The sequence below is a fragment of the Nestor notabilis genome, unplaced genomic scaffold, assembly GCF_000696875.1.
Source record: "Nestor notabilis isolate BGI_N333 unplaced genomic scaffold, ASM69687v1 scaffold4258, whole genome shotgun sequence".
NCBI lineage: Eukaryota > Metazoa > Chordata > Aves > Psittaciformes > Psittacidae > Nestor > Nestor notabilis.
In genome coordinates this window covers 13,965-36,123 of record NW_009941359.1, presented here as the reverse complement: position 1 = coordinate 36,123, position 22,159 = coordinate 13,965, and the positions used below count along the sequence as shown (strand labels likewise).

Sequence of the window (22,159 nt, the reverse complement as noted above, 5' to 3'; positions counted from 1 at the left end):
ATAGTGTAGTGTCCAATCTTTTGGGCATAAAATCATACCATTAGCAAAGTATACATGCCAAAGGGAAGAGTGAAGCCACAGAAAACAGAAATACTTATCATATACTTTGTCTTGGGTTGAAATATACTTTTTTTAAGAGATGTTAGCAAAGATTTATCAAGGCTAAAGTGAAGTTACTACAAGGGTTCCATAATAATGAAGCTTCACTGGTCATAGACACTCATTGAAGAAAGACAATAAACCAGCAAATCTTGTAAAAATTTACCAGTTATGAATCTCATGATAAGGGCTAAGGAAGGACAAGAAACAAATCTGAGAGGCAACAAGGATTCCTTGATCCAAAAAGCTTAGGAACCACCCATCTAAAACACTACATAGATTAAAAATAGGAAAAGCATTATTGATTTCTGAGGCACTCTTAAATAGCAGAGGAAGATGATCAGCTTATTTTTACTTTCAGAAAGGCAAAGTATTACGTATTTATGAAGTATGGATTATTTTCTTACACTTTCTGCATAGGCACAATCACAACAGGAGAGACCAAAAAGGATGGTGGGGACATAACAGTGGAGGAAGAAAGTTCAAGTAAGTGCTCAAAACTGGACATGAACTGAGAAGAGAGATGGGAAAGTCTGGGAGCTGTAGTCCTACTCCCTTCTACTCCCATCCATCTGTAAAAATAGATATAGAAGGTCATCCAGTATCTGAAGGATGCTGGGGAGGGACTCTTCATCAGGGACTGTAGTGATAGGACAAGGGGTGATGGGTTCAAACTGAAACTGGGGAAGTTTAGATTAGATGTAAGGAAGAAGTTCTTTATAGTGAGGGTGCTGAGGCACTGGAATGGGTTGCCCAAGGAAGTTGTGAATGCTCCATCCCTAGCAGTGTTCAAGGCCAGGTTGGACAGAGCCCTGGGTGACACGGTTTAGTGCGAGGTGTCCCTGCCCATGGCAGGGGGGTTGGAACTAGATGATCTTAAGGTCCTTTCCAACCCAAACCATTCTGTGATTCACACAACTCAGAGAAAAGAGCACTTGGGGCTTAGTGGGACTTAGGGACCTACAGACAGAATTTCTGATAAATGGTAAAATACCTGTTTTAAAGAACACTGTTGCAGAGAGCTGGAGAGAAGACCCCACAGACATGTTTTGGTATAACAGTAATGGGATGACTTGGACAACACACAGGGGATCTTAAGTTCTAACATTTAGAGAACTCTATTTATAGGCCTCTGCAAAATGTAATTCATTTACCCAGACAATCCTTATGAAATCAAGTCTAGAAGTATCTTTATTTTATAAAGAGGAAGTCAGCAGAGGCAAGCTGAGCAATCTTCTCAAAGCCAGTGAGCTCTTGTCAAAGTGTTCTCAATCAGTAACAATAAAAATGTGAGCTCCAGGGCTTGTTCACAAGAAATGTCTTAGAGAATTGAAGTCAAAAAAGAACTTGAGATAAGCAGTTACAAAATGAGAAATATATATATACTCCAATGGAAAGCAAAGCAAGACACACAAATTGAAGAGCAAATAACTGCCTAGCAAGGAGCTTAAAGAACATACTTGTTGCAAGATTTATTCAACTATCTGAGGAACTGGTAATTTTAACCTACAGGAAGTGTTATTTGAAATAATTACTCTGATTTCACTGTGACAGTGTAGAAGAGGAAAGAAAAAAGGGAGGGGAGCTGAAAGAAGACTAACTGAGCAGCACAAAGAAAAGAGAAATAGTTTTACCTTACTCCTGGTTCTGAGTTTATCCTCATCTTTATGCTACGGTCTGGAAAAATTCCAAGCCCTGAGAAGTGGAAACAGAACAGGTGGGTTGAAACATTAGGAATGCTTAGGAACTCTTTCGTGTTTTAAACTCATCCTTAAACTCTAAAAGAGAAAAAGATCAGAGAGAAAAAGGAACTGAATTATGATTTTATTAAATAGAATGTAAACAGTCATTTGAAACAAAGGGCAATGCAAATTGTTGTGTAGTCACACAACATTCCTCTTGGATTTGAAGTTCACCAGCAGCAGTTCCACCCCTTTTGGAAGTACAGCCTGACGTCTGGGCTGTTCAGCCTGAGCAGCTGCTGGAGCTACAAAGCCCGTTTTCGTCCTCTGCCAGGATGGGAGTGATATGGCTTCCCAACCAATCCAGGATCCTGTGTTTTTCCTTTCATATTACCCTCCTTCTGGTTCAACAGACTACTGCAGAAAGAGAACTGAAGTTTGTGGTTGCAGTAAGTAGTTTTCTTTCCTGTTTCGTTGCATGGAATACAGGGAATTTGATATGGCTGTCGAATCAAACAAGGTGTGTAGTGGCTGTGCCTCTTTTTCAGATTGAGGAATAACTACTGCTGCCCTTTTGCTTGCTGAGTTTAAAGATAAAAATGCCTCTAGCTATGAGAATTTTAATTTCTAACCCCTAGTTATTCTTTCAAGATAACTGAACAACTTAGCTTTGTTGTAGACACATAGTACAAAGGAGTTAAGAGATCCGAGGTCTAAGTTTACCTGTTCATGCTTAACTTAGCTGACACTCTGGCACATAGTCTGAGAGCTGGTGATTATGGCCTACCTCTTCTTCTGTGCTTGAAAGCTGAAACTTCTGATGTTTCAGAAGTTACTACAAAAATGAAAGTATTTTCCATTTCAGAATAACTGAACTGGCACAGCAGTATACTGAGAAACAGAAAGGGTTATTTTTATGTAGAGATTTGGGATACATGTTGCATTAACTGCAATTAATTAGGCTCAAAATGGATTGTAATAGGAGAATTTTGCTGTACGATTTCTTATTTTAATGTAACTAGGTAATACTTCACTGTCACTTTCCCCAGAACCTCAGGTGAAAGAGAGATTAATTCAATGAAGTAGTTTAGATCATGAAGGCTGCACCACAGAATCATAGAAGAGTTAGGGTTGGAAAGGACCTTAAGATCATCTAGTTCCAGCCCCCCTTTTCATTCCAATTTCTTTTTTCAATAAGAGGTATTCTGATAATAGTTAGTCTATGGGGAGCTTTTCAATACAAAGTTGTGGAGACTGGAATTCATATTTGTAAATAGGAATGTTAAGGTCTTCTTCCTCTTTTCTCTATTTGAGACATTATGTGCACATACAGAAAACAGACAGAAGTACTGTGTCCAAAACATATCATCTAGCTCTACGTAAAGTATTTCATATCCAGTTGTCTGTTTGCTGCATTGTAGATGTGCCACTTGGAGAGAGGCCAGAGAGCACAGGAAAAACCAGTTCCTTCGCCTGCTGAGGCTTATGGCTCCAATAGACACAACCCACAGCAGGGACTCAACACTAATTCCAGTGATGTTCTGTGTATAGCAACATACTGAACTGTTCTTTCAGTGACAAGACGGAGAATTGGACACACAGATGAAATCAGGCAGTCAGCAAGCCTTGGAGAATTAGCTCTATGAAGCGAAGGAGACTTTCACTGAATTGTAGCTGTTCTTGTGTTCTAACAGGTATTGGTTTTGCAGAAGGAGTTACAGGAAATGCTCACACTTATGGAGACAGAGGATTCCTATCCAAAATCAGCTGCTTACCACAACTATACAGCCACCTAGCAAACAAACAAACAAATATGACATAATTTCTTTACAGGGTAGCTTATCACAATTAATATTAAAATAAGAGGTAAATTTCATTTAAACTGTCTTCCTTTTACCCGATACTTCACCTCAGACTGACCAATCTCCCTAAAACATTACAACAGGTTTATTCTTATGATCAACATACATCTCTGTTATCAAAGCATGCGTTCAATTGAACTTTGCCTACTGAACTCACTGACTGAACTTTCATGGGAACAGAACTACTAGCATAAATAAATAGGATAGGAGTTGGCCCCAGAGCATTTCACTGGTATAATGGGATATGATGACTGTGTGGCTACAGTCAAGGTAAGTTTGAAAGGCATTTTCCTGAGATAATTCAATAGCCATTTTCCAGCTGTACTCTGCACCTTGCTATGTTTTCATCTGAGAGTATTCCTGCACTGTGGAAATGTGTCATAATGACTTTTTAAAACTTTCTTAGCAGAATTACACGATATAAAATACATCTGCAGGGGAGAAAAACTTAGACAAATGTTCCCTTTTGCTCACTTCTAGAACTGTGCTATGTTCCCTCTCCTCACAATTTCCATCTTTGTGCTGATTCTGTGCATTATGATTATTGGCCACAAGTCCATTTGTGTGAAAACCTCTAATTCCAGCCAATTTGTCAAAATGCTCTCTCAATCTTCCTCCTCGCATGTAAACATTAATCTTCACCATAATTCTTGTGCACTCAGTTTAAACTGGACATGAGAGAAGAAAATAGGAAATACATAGGGCCATTGGGATTTATTGCCTTGGTATAAAGAAGTTTTGACCTCTCACTTCTGCCTCCGCACAGGCATGCATTTCACTTGTCATATACACAAAGAGGTGTGGTTTCTGAGGTGCCACAATTTCATCATGTCTCAGGATAGGAAGTGTTGTCTGAGCATGCCTAATCAAGCCAAGCCATTTGAAAACTTGACTAGACATGCTCAGTATTTCTACGGTTTCCCTGCACTGGCAGCATGACTGGTTCCATTTCTCTCTTGTTTCTTCATTCCTATTGCTGGCTTCAAAATAAGTCACCTTTTTGTTTGAAGTTGAGTCTGTCAATGAAAACATCTGTAAGATAATTCACAGTAATTCCTGGCATTGCTGAATGAAGATGTTATCTATATTACACATGCCATATTCTCAGTTCAATCTCTCCCCCACACCAGTTTTTTCCCAACATGATTTTTCACCTGATAACAATAGAAGTAAATGCTGGCCAAAATCTGAGTCATGTGGCCACTCTGATCTGAAGTGACCACCCTCACCAAATTATAAACAGCAAATGGGAGAATCCAGACACCAAATAGGTTCAAGCTGTGTTAGAGTTAAAGGAGAGAGTATTTGGTAACTATCCATCTATTCCTCTGGAGAACTGACTGAGGTGAAGCACTGCATATAGACCGAAGTGCTGAAACAAACATGACGGACAGGTCTGCTTTGCTCTCTTTGTGTATATCCTCCTTGTCCTCCCTTTCTTCTTGATTTCTAGTATCTTTTCACCTTTTATGATAGCTCCTTGTTCCTTTTCGCTCATCCTGCCATGTTCCATGTCTTCTGAAAGGTCAGGAAGGCAATGTGTAGGCCAGGAGTAATAAATGCTGCAGCACACATGTTTTTAAATTAATTTGAAGCTTTGTAGGTCCCTAACAGTATCAGGCGTTCTAATGAAAAATACAAACTTCCAAATACACAAGCTCTTCTTAAAGATTTAATACTTTCTAACAAAAAAGTCTATCAAAAAGTAGCAATGACTGAACAAGTTAAGCCTTTTAGGTTAAGTGGTTGTTCATAAGGTCACTGTTCCATTTGCACCAGCAGCTGAAGCAAGGTCATTTTCAGAAGTAGCAAGCAAGAAGGAGGTTTGAGCACAAACTAAAATCAGTCGGCAGAAAAGCTTAGCTCTTCAATGCCTAAAACCAGGGTTCTGCTCTTAGATGTCTTCATTTCTTTCTTGCCACTTCAACTTAGTGTTAATCTCTCATTTATATGTCACTGTGCAAAGAAGATGCAGAAATACAAACAAGGAACTGAACTCTTCTATTTTGTGTGGACATGGAGAAGCTGTGCTGCTTTTGAGAATGAACACCCTCCACTGCTTCCATTTCTTAAGGTTACACAGACAGAAAATATCTTCCTTTACATCTCCTGCTCCACATAGATTTGAGTATCTTTTGATCTTGACCTCTTTGCCCTCTAACCTCTGTTCTGGCTTACTGAAAGTTTTTAGGGTTTCAGTGTTGCGACTGTGAAATACACACCAAGGGTTATGTCGCACATTAAGTATAAAGTATTGTAAACCAGTATGTAAAATCTAACACATTTTCAGTAGTTTTTCAATGAATTTATTGGCCAAGTGTTGACCCATTGCTACATATCTCCTAAAAAATAATAATAATAGCCATTTAATCATGTCAGTCAGTTTGAGCAACTGTCAGTTACTCATAAAAATGCTTTTCTGTGAAGTTGGATAATTTAAGAAGTATGCACGTACATTGTAATTGGAAATGTAACCTTCATTCTTTACAGAGGTATCAGCTTGTCCAGAAAAGCTAATGAATCCTACCTGACACCAATGTATGCCCGCATGTCAAAACACCAAGGAAATAGCAGTGACATGAAAGTCCCCCTCTCTCATTTTTCTCACATGCAACTGAATCAGGCAGCAGACAATGCAGCTCTTTACTTGTTCTCCTGCTCAGTAGAGGTTCACTAAGAAATTGCTATTATAAACCAAACGAGATTCCAGATTACTAAGAAAAGACATACACAGAATTAAAAATCACATAGAGAAGCAAAGACAAAATCTTTAAGAAAGATTTTATGGACTATTTTGCTTTTTATAAAATAAAGGTGTTTTGTTTTCTTGTAACTGCAAATTCATGTTGATCAACATGTTGTTGATTAGGGTGAAAAAACCTCCTTGATTTGCTGAAAAATATTCATTTCAGGTTGGCCACATCTCCAGTGAAGTTCAACTAGCAAAGCAAAAAAATAATAAGCAGTTTTCTACATGGTTCTAATGGTAACATCTACTCTAGTAAACCTTGCTTTTATTATAGAAAGTGAACAGAGGGAGAAATCCAATTGCATTTGCATTTAAAGGATAGTATTTTCCATCTCTGAAGTACTTACTCTAGTGCAGGTTTGTTCACGAGTGCAGGAGGCTGATGGAAAGGGTGTGTGTTGTAATTACAACATTAAGCCACACTGCTTGTGTTTACTGTGGAAAATATAAACATAAAACACCAACCAACCAACCAACCATGTACAAACCTCTGGTGTTCGGGCAAGAATGATGTGGCTTCATGAAGCAATGGAGAGTATCCATTATAATCAGGCTATATCCCAGTGATGTATTACTGAATGAATGTAATTTTATGAACAAATATGCCATGCTTCCACATTATTATTTTATTCTGTGAAGGCAAGAATGAGGTTGGTTATGGTATAAGCAAAGGTAACTTCCTCAACAGTCTTCATCAGCACCTGGGAAGATTGGCTGGAGCCCTGTGGATTTGTATTCCAGCATTTCCTTTCACATGAAACTTGTGACTTCATTTTTCTAATCCCACACCTAACGTGCTTAGGAAGGGTAATCTAGAGTTTGTCAGAACTATTTAATCTGGAGGTTTTACCTTCTTTGTCTGGTGGAACAAAAATACAGAAAGACTCATTTAAGGTTTCTGATGTAAAAATCATCGGACTGTACTTATCACACTAATATTCACCACGCTGGAGTGTCCAGGGTAGGAAAACAACCATACCCTTTGTTCTCACTGAGTTTAACAGACAAAAAATCCTACAGACCTTCAAAAATATCTTCATACATGTATGTAAAACAATTCATAGAATCACAGACTGGTTTGGGTTGGAAAGGACCTTAAGATCATCCAGTTCCAAGCCCCTGCCATGGGCAGGGACACCTCACGCTAGACCATGTCACCCAAGGCTCTGTCCAGCCTGGCCTTGAACACTGCCAGGGATGGGGCAGCCACAGCTTCTCTGGGCACCCTGTGCCAGCGCCTCAGCACCCTCACAGGGAAGAACTTCTGCCTTAGATCCAACCTGAACTTCTCCTGTTTCAGTTTGAACCCATCACCCCTTGTCCTATCGCTCCAGTCCCTGATGAAGAGTCCCTCTCCAGGACCCGATTAATAAATATTAAATAAGATAACAGTGTAAATGGTAATACTTTTATATTTTAGGATGATTAAGAAATCAAGCATAAGATCCATGTGTCCAGGGAATTACTTTTGAAGATACTGCTATGAAAAAAGCAGTTACCAAAAGTTTCAAGTGTCTATGCCAAAGTAATTAAATAATATAAGCACATCAATACCTGGTTTAATATTCAGAGGTGCAGACTGTCCGAAATTCAGCCAGATTTCTTGTCTGGGTGCCTAGCTATGGATGTCATCTCAGCATTAACATCTTGGCTGATTAATTTTATGTTCTAGGAGGAAGAATCATCAAGCTCATGCCCATTCCTATATAATTATACCTATTCTTGTGCGTACAGAATGTACACTAATCCTACCTGACAAGGTTTCTGCAGACTCTCCAGAATTTTCATCTGAAAAATGGCCCTGGAAGGATAATGTCTGCTTGACTTCTAGCTAGGTAAGAAAGGAATGTTACCAGGAATTAACTTCATTTTTTATTGGCAATACTGTTAGGTTTTCCGACATGGTGACCGAACACCAATTGTAAATTTTCCAACTGATCTGCACAAGGAAAGTGAATGGCCCCAGGGATTTGGACAACTTACCAAGGTATGTTGACTTACTTAGAAGAACTTACATATACTACTAAAATAGGAAGTGGGTAGATTTTTTGTGTGTGTCTCAGAAACATCAGCAAATCCAAAGAACTGACACTTGGTATTAGCAATACCATGTAATTCATAAAGATTTTTGGAATATTATTCATCCAACTTAAACTGAAATCTTGTTCATCATGGCTTTATAACCCTTCCTAAGGCAAGTTCCTAATGGCAAGTTTAAACATTGTCTATACTCAGCAGTGATGAAGTTCTAATGACTGTTAAGCAGTGGGCCCTGTGACAGGGCAAAGGGATGAAACCTGCCCATCAGGCAAAATGTCATCTCATCATTTGACTGGCAACCACCTACTCACAAAACAAGGGAAGTCTTGCAGGAGAAGGCTGCTTCAGGGGACAATATGTCTTGTACTAAGGCTGCTTTCAGTCCAGAGTTTCACCAGGATGCAGGGAACCTGCTTCTTGCCCTGGCATTTCAACATCAGGCCTTAGCTCTTTAGCTATACTTGACATGTGAAAGTCTAGAGAAAAGAGTGACCAATGTATTTCCTAATAACAATTCAGCATGATGCAGAAGCATGAATCAGAGACAGCTCAGCATCTAGTGTTTGAAGTGAAGCTTGAAAGATCTGTAGAATTCAGACACTCAGACAACACGTTACTATCCCCAGGGACATGGTTTATGTTGTAAGAAGAAAAAAAGTTCTTGCTTTGGCACAGATTTTTTTGAGAGCTTTTGCTACTTTATTATGTTTTTAGCAACAGTAAGCAAGAATGTACTTCTCTGACAGCTAGAAGTTGAAAAGCTCAGCTCACAGCTTTGGTAATGAAGAAGAGAAAAGATGGTGTGCAATCTAAGACAACTTCAGGTGTACCAAGGCAAATATGGAAGAATGTTACTTGAAATGCAAGCCACAGATTATCAGGCTGATCAAATAGCAGAGCAGCAACAATAACTACTACATTATTTATCATTCTTTCTCAGCTCTGACATACATTTTAAAGAACAATGTTGATCATTAATGACTCCAGGAGTGTCTACAGAGCTACTGCACTGTGGCAAATGTATCTGTACAGAATCAGGAGCATTGCTTTTCCTGTAGCGGATGTTTGGAGTCTGAGCATTTCAGGACATATCTTTTTTTCATAGCTATAAATGAGTATTTCTGTCAAAAATTCTACCTTCTGATTCTCTCCCCAGTCCTACCAGGGGTGAGTGAGTGAGTGAGTGAGTGGCCGTGTGGTGCTTAGCTGCCAGCTGAGGTTAAACCACAACAACACTATGTTATACATATGGTTACTGATTGCTGAAGACAAGAAAGAAAATAGAAAATAAACTTCTACATTAAGATTCCCCAGTCACCTTAATCTAATGATAATCTGTATGCTTGCCTCGCAGACTGGAATGCAGCAACTATTTGAACTTGGACAGTACATGAGGGAAAGATATTCCAGCTTCTTGAACAGCACATACAACCGGCAAGAGGTACATAGCAGACTGTCTGGAGGACATTGCTCTGGCATAGTGGACCTATGGACTTGTGCTAGATAAAACCACATCATCATATTAATTTCATTAATGGAAAAATTGAGGTAATAGAAGAACATTTCTGAAAGTCAGGCTTTTATGTCAAGGTAAAACATACACTAAAGTCTAACTTTCAGCTCTTACAATCAGTTTGGGTTTTCAACTGCCCGATTCTCCAGGACTGAACAGCTCCAAACCACTGAATGCACTGGGAATTTACATATAATGACCCAATATTGTTCTACCTCATTGAAAGGTGAATGAATCCATATGATGGGCCATGTCATATACTTCATTCTGTAAAAGAGGGGTCTAAAGGTTGGTTGGATGTGCTTGTCATACAGTATAGGTCATTGTGGGGAAGATAACACTGACATCTTGGTCTATACATGAAGGATGCATTGATGGAAAGGCGTAAAAGACCCTAGCTTTGCCATGCTTCCAAGTAAGGTTTACAGTTTTAAGTGCCTTTATTCCTCAGGTATAGCAGATGAATCATACAATCATTTAGGTGGGAAAAGACGTTTAAGATTATTGAGCCCCAACTGTAAATCTAACACTGCCAAATCCACTAAAGCACTTCCCTAAGTGCCACATGCACACACATCAACGTTCCTCTGAATCTCAGAAGATGGAGAGCTTCCCTCTTTTAAACCATGCTTTCTTATCCTCAGTTCAGCCTTAGGGTTAGGTTCCAAACTGAGAGATGCTTTGGCAATTCCATTTATGTAAATGCAGTATGGTCCTTGAAAGGTGAGTTACGGTTTCACTGTTTTGGCTTTCTGCAAAAACATAAATCTGAAACCAAGAAGCCAGGATTGATGAGTTGGGTCAAATTCCCTCGTTATTTTTATTGTTTCTATTTTATTTTTAACTCTCTGCCATTCTGTCTTCAGTTTTACATCCAAAGTACAGATTACGACCGCACCATTATGAGTGCCCAGTCATACCTTTCTGGCCTCTTTCCACCAACTAGCAGCCAAATTTGGAACCCTGAGCTTCTCTGGCAACCCATTCCAGTTCATATTATTCAAAAATCAACAGACCGGGTGAGTACTGGCCAAACACTTCCTGTAACACCTTAAACTTTCCCAAAAGTAACAAAAACAGGGAAAAAATGGGGGGGAGGGGGAGGAGGGATTGGGAAGCTACAAGTATGTTCTTTTCTTTTCAAATATATCAAAATTCAATAGATTGAATTTTGAATTCTGAATTCAATCTAACAGAAAACATCAACTGCAGCTACTGGCTGACAAGCATGTCATAGGTGAACTGCAATAGCAGCATGAAAATCCTCCTGTAGTTGCAGAATACCTGAATTGTTGTCCACACATTACCATTTTCAAGGTACAGCTCTAACATTTCTCCTGGGAAGGACACTTTTGGGCAGTATTAAAGGAAAGTTGTCTTTAACCTTTACAGAGGACAAGTGCTTTTCTAAGCAGCAATCAGCTAGACAGACCTCCCCTGCTTAGGAAGTTAGCTCCATAGTTTATTCAAGCAATGGAATTTTCACCAGCCAGTATAACGACCTTTCAATTATTACTTTCCTCTTCTGGTAGCACTTAGGCACCCTAATTACAGACAAGGGCCCTTATATGCTCAGCACTACACAAACTTTTAATGAAACCCTGGCACTTGGCTTGCGGTTTGTAACAAGAGCAGATCTACCTGAATAAGGTCTTGTAGATGTAGTACTAGATCAAGCCCTCTCTGGCTGACTCAGGCTTAGGTTTTAATTTCAGTGGCTCCTGTGAAAAGGACTGTGTAAGGAACAGTGTGTTGAACAAGGACAAAAAGTTACTGAGTCTAATGACATAAAGGATAATTTTCTTCTGCCTTTGAGGACAGAAATTGACGTTAAGGAAATGTATACAAAAACCCTATTAAGTTACTGCCTGTCCAGTCACCAACATCAGAGGATAGACTCTGTCATTAGGGGGTGGCTGCACCTGCCTCCCATTGGCATTTCTCCATTCTTGGAGGCCATGCTTGAAAGCAGGAACAGAGAAAAAGGGCTTCCACAAACTGGATTAGGCACAATGTGATTCAGCTTGAAACGTAACTCTGTCCCTCAACAGAAAAGAATGCTGCCACTGTTACTTAAATGTGAGACACTAGAGGAAGTTCTTTCACCAGAAAACCAAAAAAAGCATCAAAGTGGTCAGAGCTTTGGCCACATAAAACCTCATAGCCCTTAGGAGAATCACAGTGCTGCACAATGACCGGTTTGGAGAAGGCAAGCTCCTTTGTAGGAATCTCTAGTACCTCATCACTGCTGCTTCAGGAGTGGGTATTGATGTGTCACTGAAACACACCCCTGCAGCAATTTAAAATTCCTGTTCAATATGCAAACCACTTGGAATAAAACCTGTTCCCTTGTTAAGCCAAGCAGATGTTTGAGGGTATTTTCAAGCCCTAAGCAACACAAAGTGGGAAACGGAGGCCAAGTACAGTCCTGTAAAAAAACCCTAATCATAGTTTATTTTTTCAGCCACTGAGATCTATCAAGACCTGACAGGTACCAGTACTGGGTATTGCATCATGAAGCCAAAGGGAGTGGCTTCATTAGTAACACCTAGAGGGGGATAATTAAGCCATACAGCAAGAGAAACATTTATTCTTGTGTAATTAAACAACATTCCCAAGTTTCACATTGCAGCTTTGAGCCTTCACCCTCCAGTGTGCTGCTGTTACAGCAAAAATGCGCCCTTGGAGCTCTGTCCAAGTGCAAACGTGCCAGTGTCAGCTGGTGGCTGCTGCAAGCTTCACGTTGGTAAATCAAAGAGAAAAGACATGTGCTCCAAGTGCAATCTGCTAATGTTCACCCCGAGACAGAGCAGACCTTCTTGCACATACAGAAGCCATAGATACTGAGGTTAATTTCTCCACTGTATATTAAGTCATGATTTATATGGTTATAGGATACTAGTGCTGGGTCAAAAATGCTCTAATGATATAAAGTGCTGAAGTAGCACAAGCTTACTTGCTGATCATACTGTCACTTCATGCTGGATCAGGTATCATCTGTGCTGCAACTGGCATAAAAGTGTATTTGCCAAAGCACAGAGTTTGATGGACACATGTATGTACACATGGTTCAGCTCAAGTATGAACTATCAGATAACCTCGTAATGCACTTCCTTGGAGTTATTAAAAGTGAACCATAACCATAAACAAGAGCAGAGCCATTAGGCTCACAGCTTTTTCATATTTCAGCCACACGATTTACTTGTCACTCTTGTTTCAAGTTCTGTTCATTAAGTGGTACTTAAAATGCTTACCAGAATGTAAAATGCTTACCTCCAAAGAGATAAGAGCGGGATGTATAGATGCAGAAGCAATTAAGATTCCGTATCAGGTGGAGTCAAGCTGCATCAGGAGGGATTCAGAAATTAGGAGGGAAATTATAGCATTTTAAATTCCTCATCATGGTTGCTGATCCATTTCCCAAAGCAACCCTCTGACAGATATGCGTAATTGCTTTTTGGCAAAATCAGTTAAACTGAGGGAAATCGAGCTGTCGTAGACACAAGCAGCCACTGGAAAGTCAACTTACCATTGCCCATTGCTTATGTTTACTGAATTCATGACCAAGGCACCCAAACAAATCATTACAGAGTAGCTGTAGCGCAGCCATGAATCTATCTAACAAATACTACATCAGCAATCTCAGCAAGAGAGAAACTAGAAGTGTGTTGATTCATTCTAGAACTATTCTAAGTTTACTTCTTTTGTTTCAGAGCCTGAATTTTCCTCTGCCTGACTGTCCCCGTTTTGATGAACTTCAGAATGAAACACAAACATCAAGTGAATTTCAAAATAGAATACAACCATACATGGTAAGACAAAGGAAACAAAATCTAAGGAAAGTAACTAAGATGAAGAAGTTACAGAATTGCATTGTTTCCTCTTGCTAAAATGCAAAAATAAAGTCCTGAGGACTCTCCTAAAATCAGAAATTTAGACCAATACTGTCAAAAAGTGTGTTCCATATTCTTGGGCATTTCTTGTATTTTTCTATATTAATCTTTGCTATGACTTTAACATGAATTTGCTGAGACTATTTAGAGCTGCATGTAATGAAAGTTCCATGATGGGAGGGGAGAAGACATTTCTGGATACAGTGATTTCCAGCTTTACAGGGCAGCACAAAACCAATTCTAAAAACTCTGGTAAATCTGAACCTTGGGAAGGTTTATGCCTTCCTGCTGTGACCATCTGAAGTTGATGCTACAAGACAGAACTGAAGCATGCCCAAGCAGGTCAGCACTCTGGCTCACGCAGATTTCTCTGAGATGCATTTTGGACCCGTCACAGTCAAGAGATTCAGAACTTCCCATCCCAGTGCTGCAGCAGGATGTAGGTACACGGATGGTGTCCCTGTCTCAAGCAACCATGTTCTTGATGATAACAATTGCTCTGGATAGTGGTTGCTGCTGCTCTCCTGTTTGCCTGCCATACACTTTGTAAGAGCACAAATCTAACAGGGATCTCGTGCTCCTCATACCTTGACAGCACATGTATACAGGGAAGTGAATTATGACTTCAAAGTTATCCTGTCTTTCAGCTATTAGTAGGAAACAGGTAACATGGGAATAAGGGATACTAAGGAATACCTTTATCCTTCCCTAACAGCACGTAGAAAGAAACCCTTTGGGAGCTATTACTCAGATATTCAGCTCCCCTTCAATTGCAGAAGGAAAACCTAGCTTCCTCTTCAATTTCTTTTTGCCTCATCCTGAATATTTTCCTCAGTCCTCTTTAATTTTCTATTTTCTCCTCATCTTTGTTCTCATTTTCCTTTTCCCTTAGTGCTTTCCCCTTCCTTGTATCTGAAGGCTTGAGGTGACTGAGAGCAGTCAGAAGAGGGAGAGAAGAGTGCAGCAGAGGGAGCACCAAACTTATCCATAGCAGGGCTGAAAAAAACAGTGTCTGAAATAGAGATCAGTACCTTGAAATAGTTACAAAACTAAATCTGCAATGAAAACCTTCTGGTACAAGGGTTTCACTGGTGTAAAATTAAACACTACTCTGTTTCTGGGTTGCTAATGAATCTGTATGCATCTATGTTCCATATGTATTGAGTACTTGTGGTATACTCTTCACTTTTTTTTCCACCAGGATTTTTTACAAATGATGGCAGTTAACACAGGACTTGAACTAAATCATCTTAAAATACTGGATAATTTCCAGCTCTGGAATACATATGACACTCTCCACTGTGAGGTAATAACAAGGCAACAGAGGTCGGGAAGGAATATGACTCCTAATCGGTGTTTCAGTTAAACCATGGCAATGTGGTTTCACAGGAAGGAGGTGCCTTTTCTTCTAGATTTGCTCCTTTTTATTATTACTTATTTAACTATTTTTAATTTGAATCTAAATTCTGATTTAGTGCACTGGTAAAGGATAACCCAAACCCATGGTTTACAGCTCAGGAAACTGTCGTTTCCATTTCACGTTTTATCCTGAAACAGTGATATTGAAATCTATTCCTTTTATTCCCTCCTTTTCCTTCCCAATATACTACTATAGAATCGAGTGTGCTGCCTGCAACATATTTATGATTTTTAACAGGAAAAGGAAATAATTTGCTTTAACCTATCAAGAGGTAACATCAAAATATTTAGATGTTGAAAATGAAAGGTAAGATTGTAAATTATCAATTAGAAAATTAGGAGTTGATTCCTACCAGTGAGTAAAATCGGACTGGCCCCAAGCATAGCAGCATGCCATCTGGCCCCAGTCATTATCAGCAGTACATAAAGGCTCTTGAGCATATCCTCTAGACACTGAGGCACTTAAACACTGTAAGACACTGTCACTCTTTACATGACTGGAGAGTGACACTTGTCTGTAAACAGCCAGTGATAAAACTTGCTTCTGGACAACTGTATGGAAAAGGCAGGAAAAGTTGGAGCTGGGTTATACCATGAAGACACAGAGGAAAAGTAGAGGATAAGGCATGTCTGCAATCTTTCACACTAGCAAAACCAAACCCATGTATCTTTATAGCAAGAATACATTTTACCCACAAAGGATCCCCTTCACACAGGTGTTATCCCTTTTCCCATTCACCCGCTTCAGGTTGATCCCACAAAGTGTATTTCAGGGCATGCTGATGAATGATACCATACTTCGCAAAGAACTGCAGGACAGCCTCAGAGAGTCTAAATGTAGTAGTGTGAACCTGGGCAATAGGATGATGGAAACCACTAGAAGGAAAAAGCCCATGATTTTGTTTTCCTTTCTCACCAGGGTATTCACAATTTCACTCTCCCTGTATGGGCTACCAAAGATGTAATCAACAAGATGGAAAAACTGGCAGAATTGTCCTTGTTATCGCTATTTGGGCTTTATAAAACAGAAGAGAAATCACGACTGCAAGGAGGTAAATATAAAATGCGTAGCTCTCAGAAAGGAGGAGACAATGCTTACGGTAACATGCACCATCCTGTCACCTTCCTTATGCAAAACTATTGATACAGAACCTTGATCTGTAATTCTGGACACTGGCATTTGCATGGAGGAGATATTGAAATGAGGTGTAAACATTAATGTCTTTAATTATCCTATGGTTTTCAAGGATTTTAAGAGTACTGAAATTCAAGGGAAAAGAAGTAAGCCCTCAGGGGTATAAACATTACTTGTCTGATACTAGTTTAGACTAAGTTTAAGTTCTGTTTCTCCAACGTTTATTCTAATAATTTCCTGATCTTTGATTCTTCCTTTGATGAAATGGTTATATATTGTGCCAAAAACTTGACAATACATTGATGGCTCTCTGAGAGACAGATATAAAGCTGCCCCAAACCAGTCTGATCAGAGTAGAGAGATTGAAGTTACGTCTAAACTGCAAGAACTGGGACTACTGCTTATCTCCAAAACCGGGGCACGCAGGCTATGCCTGTTCCGATACAACTTCAGGACACAACCCAGGAATTTCTCATATGATTCCCAGGTGTCCATGAGCAGGAAACCCAAACAAATGAGCTTGACTATCTGCAGGATGGACCATCTGGCAGTAGACTTTGCAATGCACCTACCCTGCAGCCTGGGCCTCGTAAAGAATTATTAGCAACCTCCTACATCCATGATGTACATAGGCACATACATCACTGGATCAAGTCATATAGTAACTACAGGCTCAGACGTGCATTAAAGCTCACTAGCTGGTATCCGGATGTATCATGTGCCCATAGTGTTCAGGGACATACCCACCATTCCCTCTTTCCCTAGAATGGTATAAACTGTGCTCCAAGGAATATCTGCTGCCCTTATCCCATTGGCTTTAGAATATCTCTTGTCTGGAGAAGGAATACAAAAGAGCTTTGGAAAAAAAATGCTACTGTGTGACTTGTTGGAAGTAAACAGCTAGAAACATTTCTTCAGCACCTAGAGAGGAAGAGTTTTCATTGTTGTAGCATTCCAAACAGACAGAAAATGATGGAGACGAGGTTTCAGCCTAACAGAACTTGAAGTGTCATTAGCCCCAGTTCTCAGGATACTTCTAGATGGTTTCTTCTGTAATACCTTCTCTCTAGTTATGAACTAGTATTAAGCTAAAAAAAGAGTATAAGGCCTGAGTAGATGTCTTCTGTTTGATACTCAAAACCTTTTGCCTTTTTGGTTTCTATGCAAATGTTGTATCTTCATTTTCCTCTTCCTTGTTCCCATCTTTTTAAGGTGTCCTTGTGAACATTATTTTAAATAGTATTAAGCAAGCTGCCAATTCTTCAAAACAAAGAAAAATGGAGGTCTACTCCGCAGTGAGTATTTTCATCTTTCATAAATCTTGCTATGATTTTACCAGTAGAAGACCCTTGAAGAGAATAATCAGAGTCTCCCTGTAAATTAAAGGAATAATACAATAGAATTCAATTCTGGTAACAATCTGAACACCAGTCAGTACAAGAACACAGCAGGTGCATGGATCTCATCTCAGTTACAGTCTAACTGTACTCACTAAAGAAAACTATGGGGTTGATCATCCACTTCTGCAGTCGAAACGGGTGAAGCATTGGGAAAGATGAGTTGCATCTTTCCTGAAGTGCTCCTAACCCAGAGATGCTGGCACACAGCAGAACTTCAGCTGCGCCTCCAAACCCTTCCTCTGCTTAGGAAGGGATGATACAGCTGTGGCTTCTTTTTTCATTCTTTTAGAAGATGAAGACAGCCATTTGGGTCAGACCAAGATCCACTTTGCTCATTCATTATCCTGTCTCTAACCATGGCTAAGAGCAGGGAAGAACATGGTAATACTGCCAGCACAGAGTGATGCTTCCCCTGATAGAACCTTCCAGCAATCTGTGGCTAAGGGACTTCCTGTGATAGAAATCTGTGTCTGTGTGTTTAATAATTCTTGACAGGCTTTCTTCCATCAATTTATCTAATCACTATTTGAATGCATTTATACTTTTGGCCTCTGCAACATTCTGTGGCAATGACTCGTAAGTTAAAAGAAGAAAAGTACTTCCTTCATTATTTTTGAAACTCAATACTGATTTAGCTCCTTCCCAGCATTTCTATTGTGAGAAACAGGGAATAGCCATTTTTTAGCCTCTTTTTCTGGGTCACTCATGAATTTCCTATTTTCTGTCATACCTCTTCCATCTTTCCTTTTCCAAGACAGAGTCCTACCCTATTTAATCTTTCCTCATATAGAAACTACTCATTACCTTAAATCTGTCTTGCTGCCTTTTTTACACATTTTCTAGCCCTACTGTATTCTTTCTGAAAAGGAAGAAGTGCATCCAGAATTTTCACTGCTGCTTTAATGCCCTGAGGCCAAGTACACACTTATTTTTGAAATTAAAAAGTTCCAGATCCTGAATAATAATTAAAACATGGCTGTTAGACTATAATACAAATAAGCCTTGCAGATATATATATATAAAGATGCTTGCAAAATTTAGGCATCAGGCTGTTTGGACTTCCTTCAGCTCCTCCTCCTGGCATATCCTGCAAGAGGAGGGATAATAGGGAGAGGAAGAGACTGCAGCTGGGTGGGTAACTGATTCCATCAAAATAGAAGCCAAACTGAGATTTTATTGTGTAATTCCAAACAGAAGGAACAACAATTTTTAAAGTTCTGCAGTGTGTGTGGAGGCGACGAGGACAGTCTTTGTACGCAACTATTTGTCTGGTATTCTATCTATAACCAAGCACTTGCATCTTCACTTGAAATGCCACAGGATATACTACCTTATGCTGCCTTAACCTGACCTAACACCCCTGAAGGAAGGAGTAGCAATATGTACTGAAAAACTAGATTTATTACTCAGATCACATCTTGCTTTCCGCCGGTATCTCTGTCACCAAAATGATGCCAGATGGTGTAAGACACATTGTGCAGTAAGTCTTTAGGGATGCTGCTGCAGTCTGTAGTAATCTGTTAACATGGTTTTCCCAATGGTGAATATACTGATTTATCTTGATTTCTACTCCCTCTCTACTCTGGTCTCATTACTCTGGATAAATGGACTTTCAAGGATGGGATTTTTTTCTTTCCAATAGCATGACACCACAGTTGGGGCCCTCCAGATTGCTCTCAATATTTTCAATGGAAAACTGCCACCATATGCTGCTTGCCAGTTCTTTGAACTCTACCAAGAAAGTAGTGGGCAAGTATCCTCTTATGTATGCAAGAACAAGGAGTGTTTGGAATCTGTTTCCCCTTTCCCTCAAATAATTTTCTTCTCAAATATTGTTTTAAACTGATAATTCACTGAGCAGTCAATAAGCATAAAGTTGGATTAAAAACAGGAGAAATTATGTATCTGTGTGCTTTGAAAAACAGGAAGAAGAGGAAAACAGGCCTTACTAGCAGGAAGTAAATGGTAAAATACATTTTCGCAATTCTTCAAATGATAGCAAAACCATTTCCAAGACATGTCATAAATCCCAAGGTAAACCAGTTGGCTTAGAAGACCCTGGTGCTGTTGCCACTTAAAGAACCCTTAGAAGGACCTTTTGAGCTGACTGGTGATCTGTGCATAATGTAACCAGCACTGGCAAAGTGGGCTTTGCAGATGTCTTTCACAAAGCTGCCATTCTTCAAGAACAGGTTCTAGAGTAGGATGTTTCCAACATTCTATCTCTAAACAGAAGACATTCTGCCTTCTGCCCTATTTAAGAACCTTTTCAAAAACACCTTTTCAATTTTGTTCATCAGGCAGTACAGCATTGAAATGCATTATCGGAACGACTCCTCAAAGGCTCCTTACCTACTCACCCTGCCAGGATGCACCTCTTCTTGTCCACTTGAGAAGTTTACTGAACTAGTTTCTCCTGTGATTACAGAAAACTGGTCAAAAGAATGTGGGAAGAAAGACAAAATGAAAGGTAAGGTAACAGCTCTGTATTTCCTTACACAAGACATGGAGGCAGAAATTTGATCACTGGCTCCAAACTTCATGCAAGAGATAGATCTCCCTTTAACTAGTGTGGACCGGCTTTACTATGGACAGGGAAAGACATGAGAAATTAAAATTTCTCTGAAAATGTGAAGAATAGATCTGCCCAGCAGTGTGAAGAAGTGTTCTTAATAGCATATTCACACAAGGAGCTACTGAAAGGCCATGGCCGAAACCAGAGCTCCACTTGTTGGAAATGTCTAAGAAAAGTATGGGTGCAGGTGCTATGCAAGGAGTCCTGTGCATCTTGGACACGTCAGACCCTCTGTAGATGCATCTATAGATGCAAAGCAAAAATGGCTTGCACATGCACAGTAAGATTGCTGCATCTGTATTGCCGGCACATGTACTATGTGTCGAGGACACCTTAACCTCCACTGTATAGAGTGCAGCTGATCCCTGCAGACAGAGCAGCTATTTGCCTCAGACTACCCACAGCTGACAGCCCCTTCCTGCCTGAATATTACTTCCAGGAGGGAAGTGAAGGGCAAGGCAAATACATGCTACTTTCCAATCAATAGTCCTGGTATTTCCCCCTTCTTGCATTTATTCAGTGTTTCGCTGATCCCTGATGAAATGTTTTGTTTTCATTAACTGCACATGCTCCCTTCTTTCCCTGTGAAAACAGAGGAGAAAGATTTATGCATAGGAGAAAGAAAAAGCATAGATATGCATTTCCAGGTATATGTTTTTATACTTGTGTTGCATATGCCAGTAAACGCAGGCCATGTGATCTTGCCAGAAACATGAACAAAATGCAACTCTATTCCCATTGTACATTTGTAAGTAGACTGTTATCTCTGTATCTAAAATAATATACATGTACATCTTTCAACAACTCACTTTTCCTTTACTCTTTTTCCTTCACAGATATTTTTATTGGCTTTGATGTTGCTGTTGGCTTGTTGTTAATCTTTGACCTTGTGCTGCTCTACCTCCTTTATCATTATGGACGCTGCAGGCGCAGAAACAACTACCAAGACATTTAAAGGGGGGGTAGAGAAACAAGAGAGCAGCAATCCTTTAAGTTCCCTTATATCCTTCAGTTTGCTGTGGCCAAATTAATCTCCAAAGCATACTCCGAAAATTTGAAGAGCTGAGGTATCTGTGGCCTCACTCCTAAAAGACTAAACATCTGCAGTGAGAAATCCTGTAGAAATACATTATTGTTAAGAATTTACTTTTGTAGGAAGATGGAATTACTCCAATTTAGAGCTTAGGTGTTCTACTACTATTAATCACTCTGAAGTTAAGCAGTGAGGTGGAGGGATGCTATTGCTTATGATTTTTCTTTTTCTTCTCATATTGCCTATTACCATTTGTCCCTCTGCTGCTCAACGAACCTCTTGAAAGTCACAGTCTGTAATATTTTCCTTACATCTTATAAATGGCTATTTTCTTGACGCACAGGGAAATGTTTTCAGTGAGCAGAAGCTGCAATTACTGTGTGAAAAGATTCATGCCAGCACTTGGGCAGACTGTTCCTGCATTTATTCATGCAAATCTATGCATGAGTTTTGACCTTGGCCTTCAGCTAATAAAGGTCTGCAGCCTGCTTTTCAACAGCTCTGGTTTAGTGCCTTGGCAGTGTTAAGAGTTGGACAAAATGATCTTAAAGGTCTTTTCCAACCTAATTGATTCTGTAATTTATTTTTTGAGCCACTCTTACACTAATTCCTCAAGCTATCACTCTGTTTATCACCTTTCATTTTAATTTGCAATAACTCCTTTAACTCCTTGGTCTGTTCAAAATCCCTTATGTTAGCAAGACCTGCACTGAAAGTAAGAAAACAATGATTCTGTTTTTTGTATGTTCGTCTCTTCTG

General features: G+C 39.6%; 1 protein-coding gene across 1 annotated transcript; it reads left to right on the top strand.

Moving 5' to 3' along the window:
* Positions 1-2,116: 2,116 nt before the first annotated feature.
* On the top strand, positions 2,117-21,322 carry LOC104410605 (prostatic acid phosphatase-like). The gene is made up of 11 exons (XM_010020831.1): positions 2,117-2,230; positions 8,284-8,379; positions 9,787-9,873; positions 10,812-10,964; positions 13,659-13,757; positions 15,040-15,144; positions 16,177-16,309; positions 17,605-17,687; positions 19,435-19,545; positions 20,097-20,262; positions 21,204-21,322. Exons 1-11 carry the CDS (start codon positions 2,117-2,119, stop codon positions 21,320-21,322), a joined length of 1,266 nt encoding a protein of 421 aa, XP_010019133.1.
* Positions 21,323-22,159: the final 837 nt, after the last annotated feature.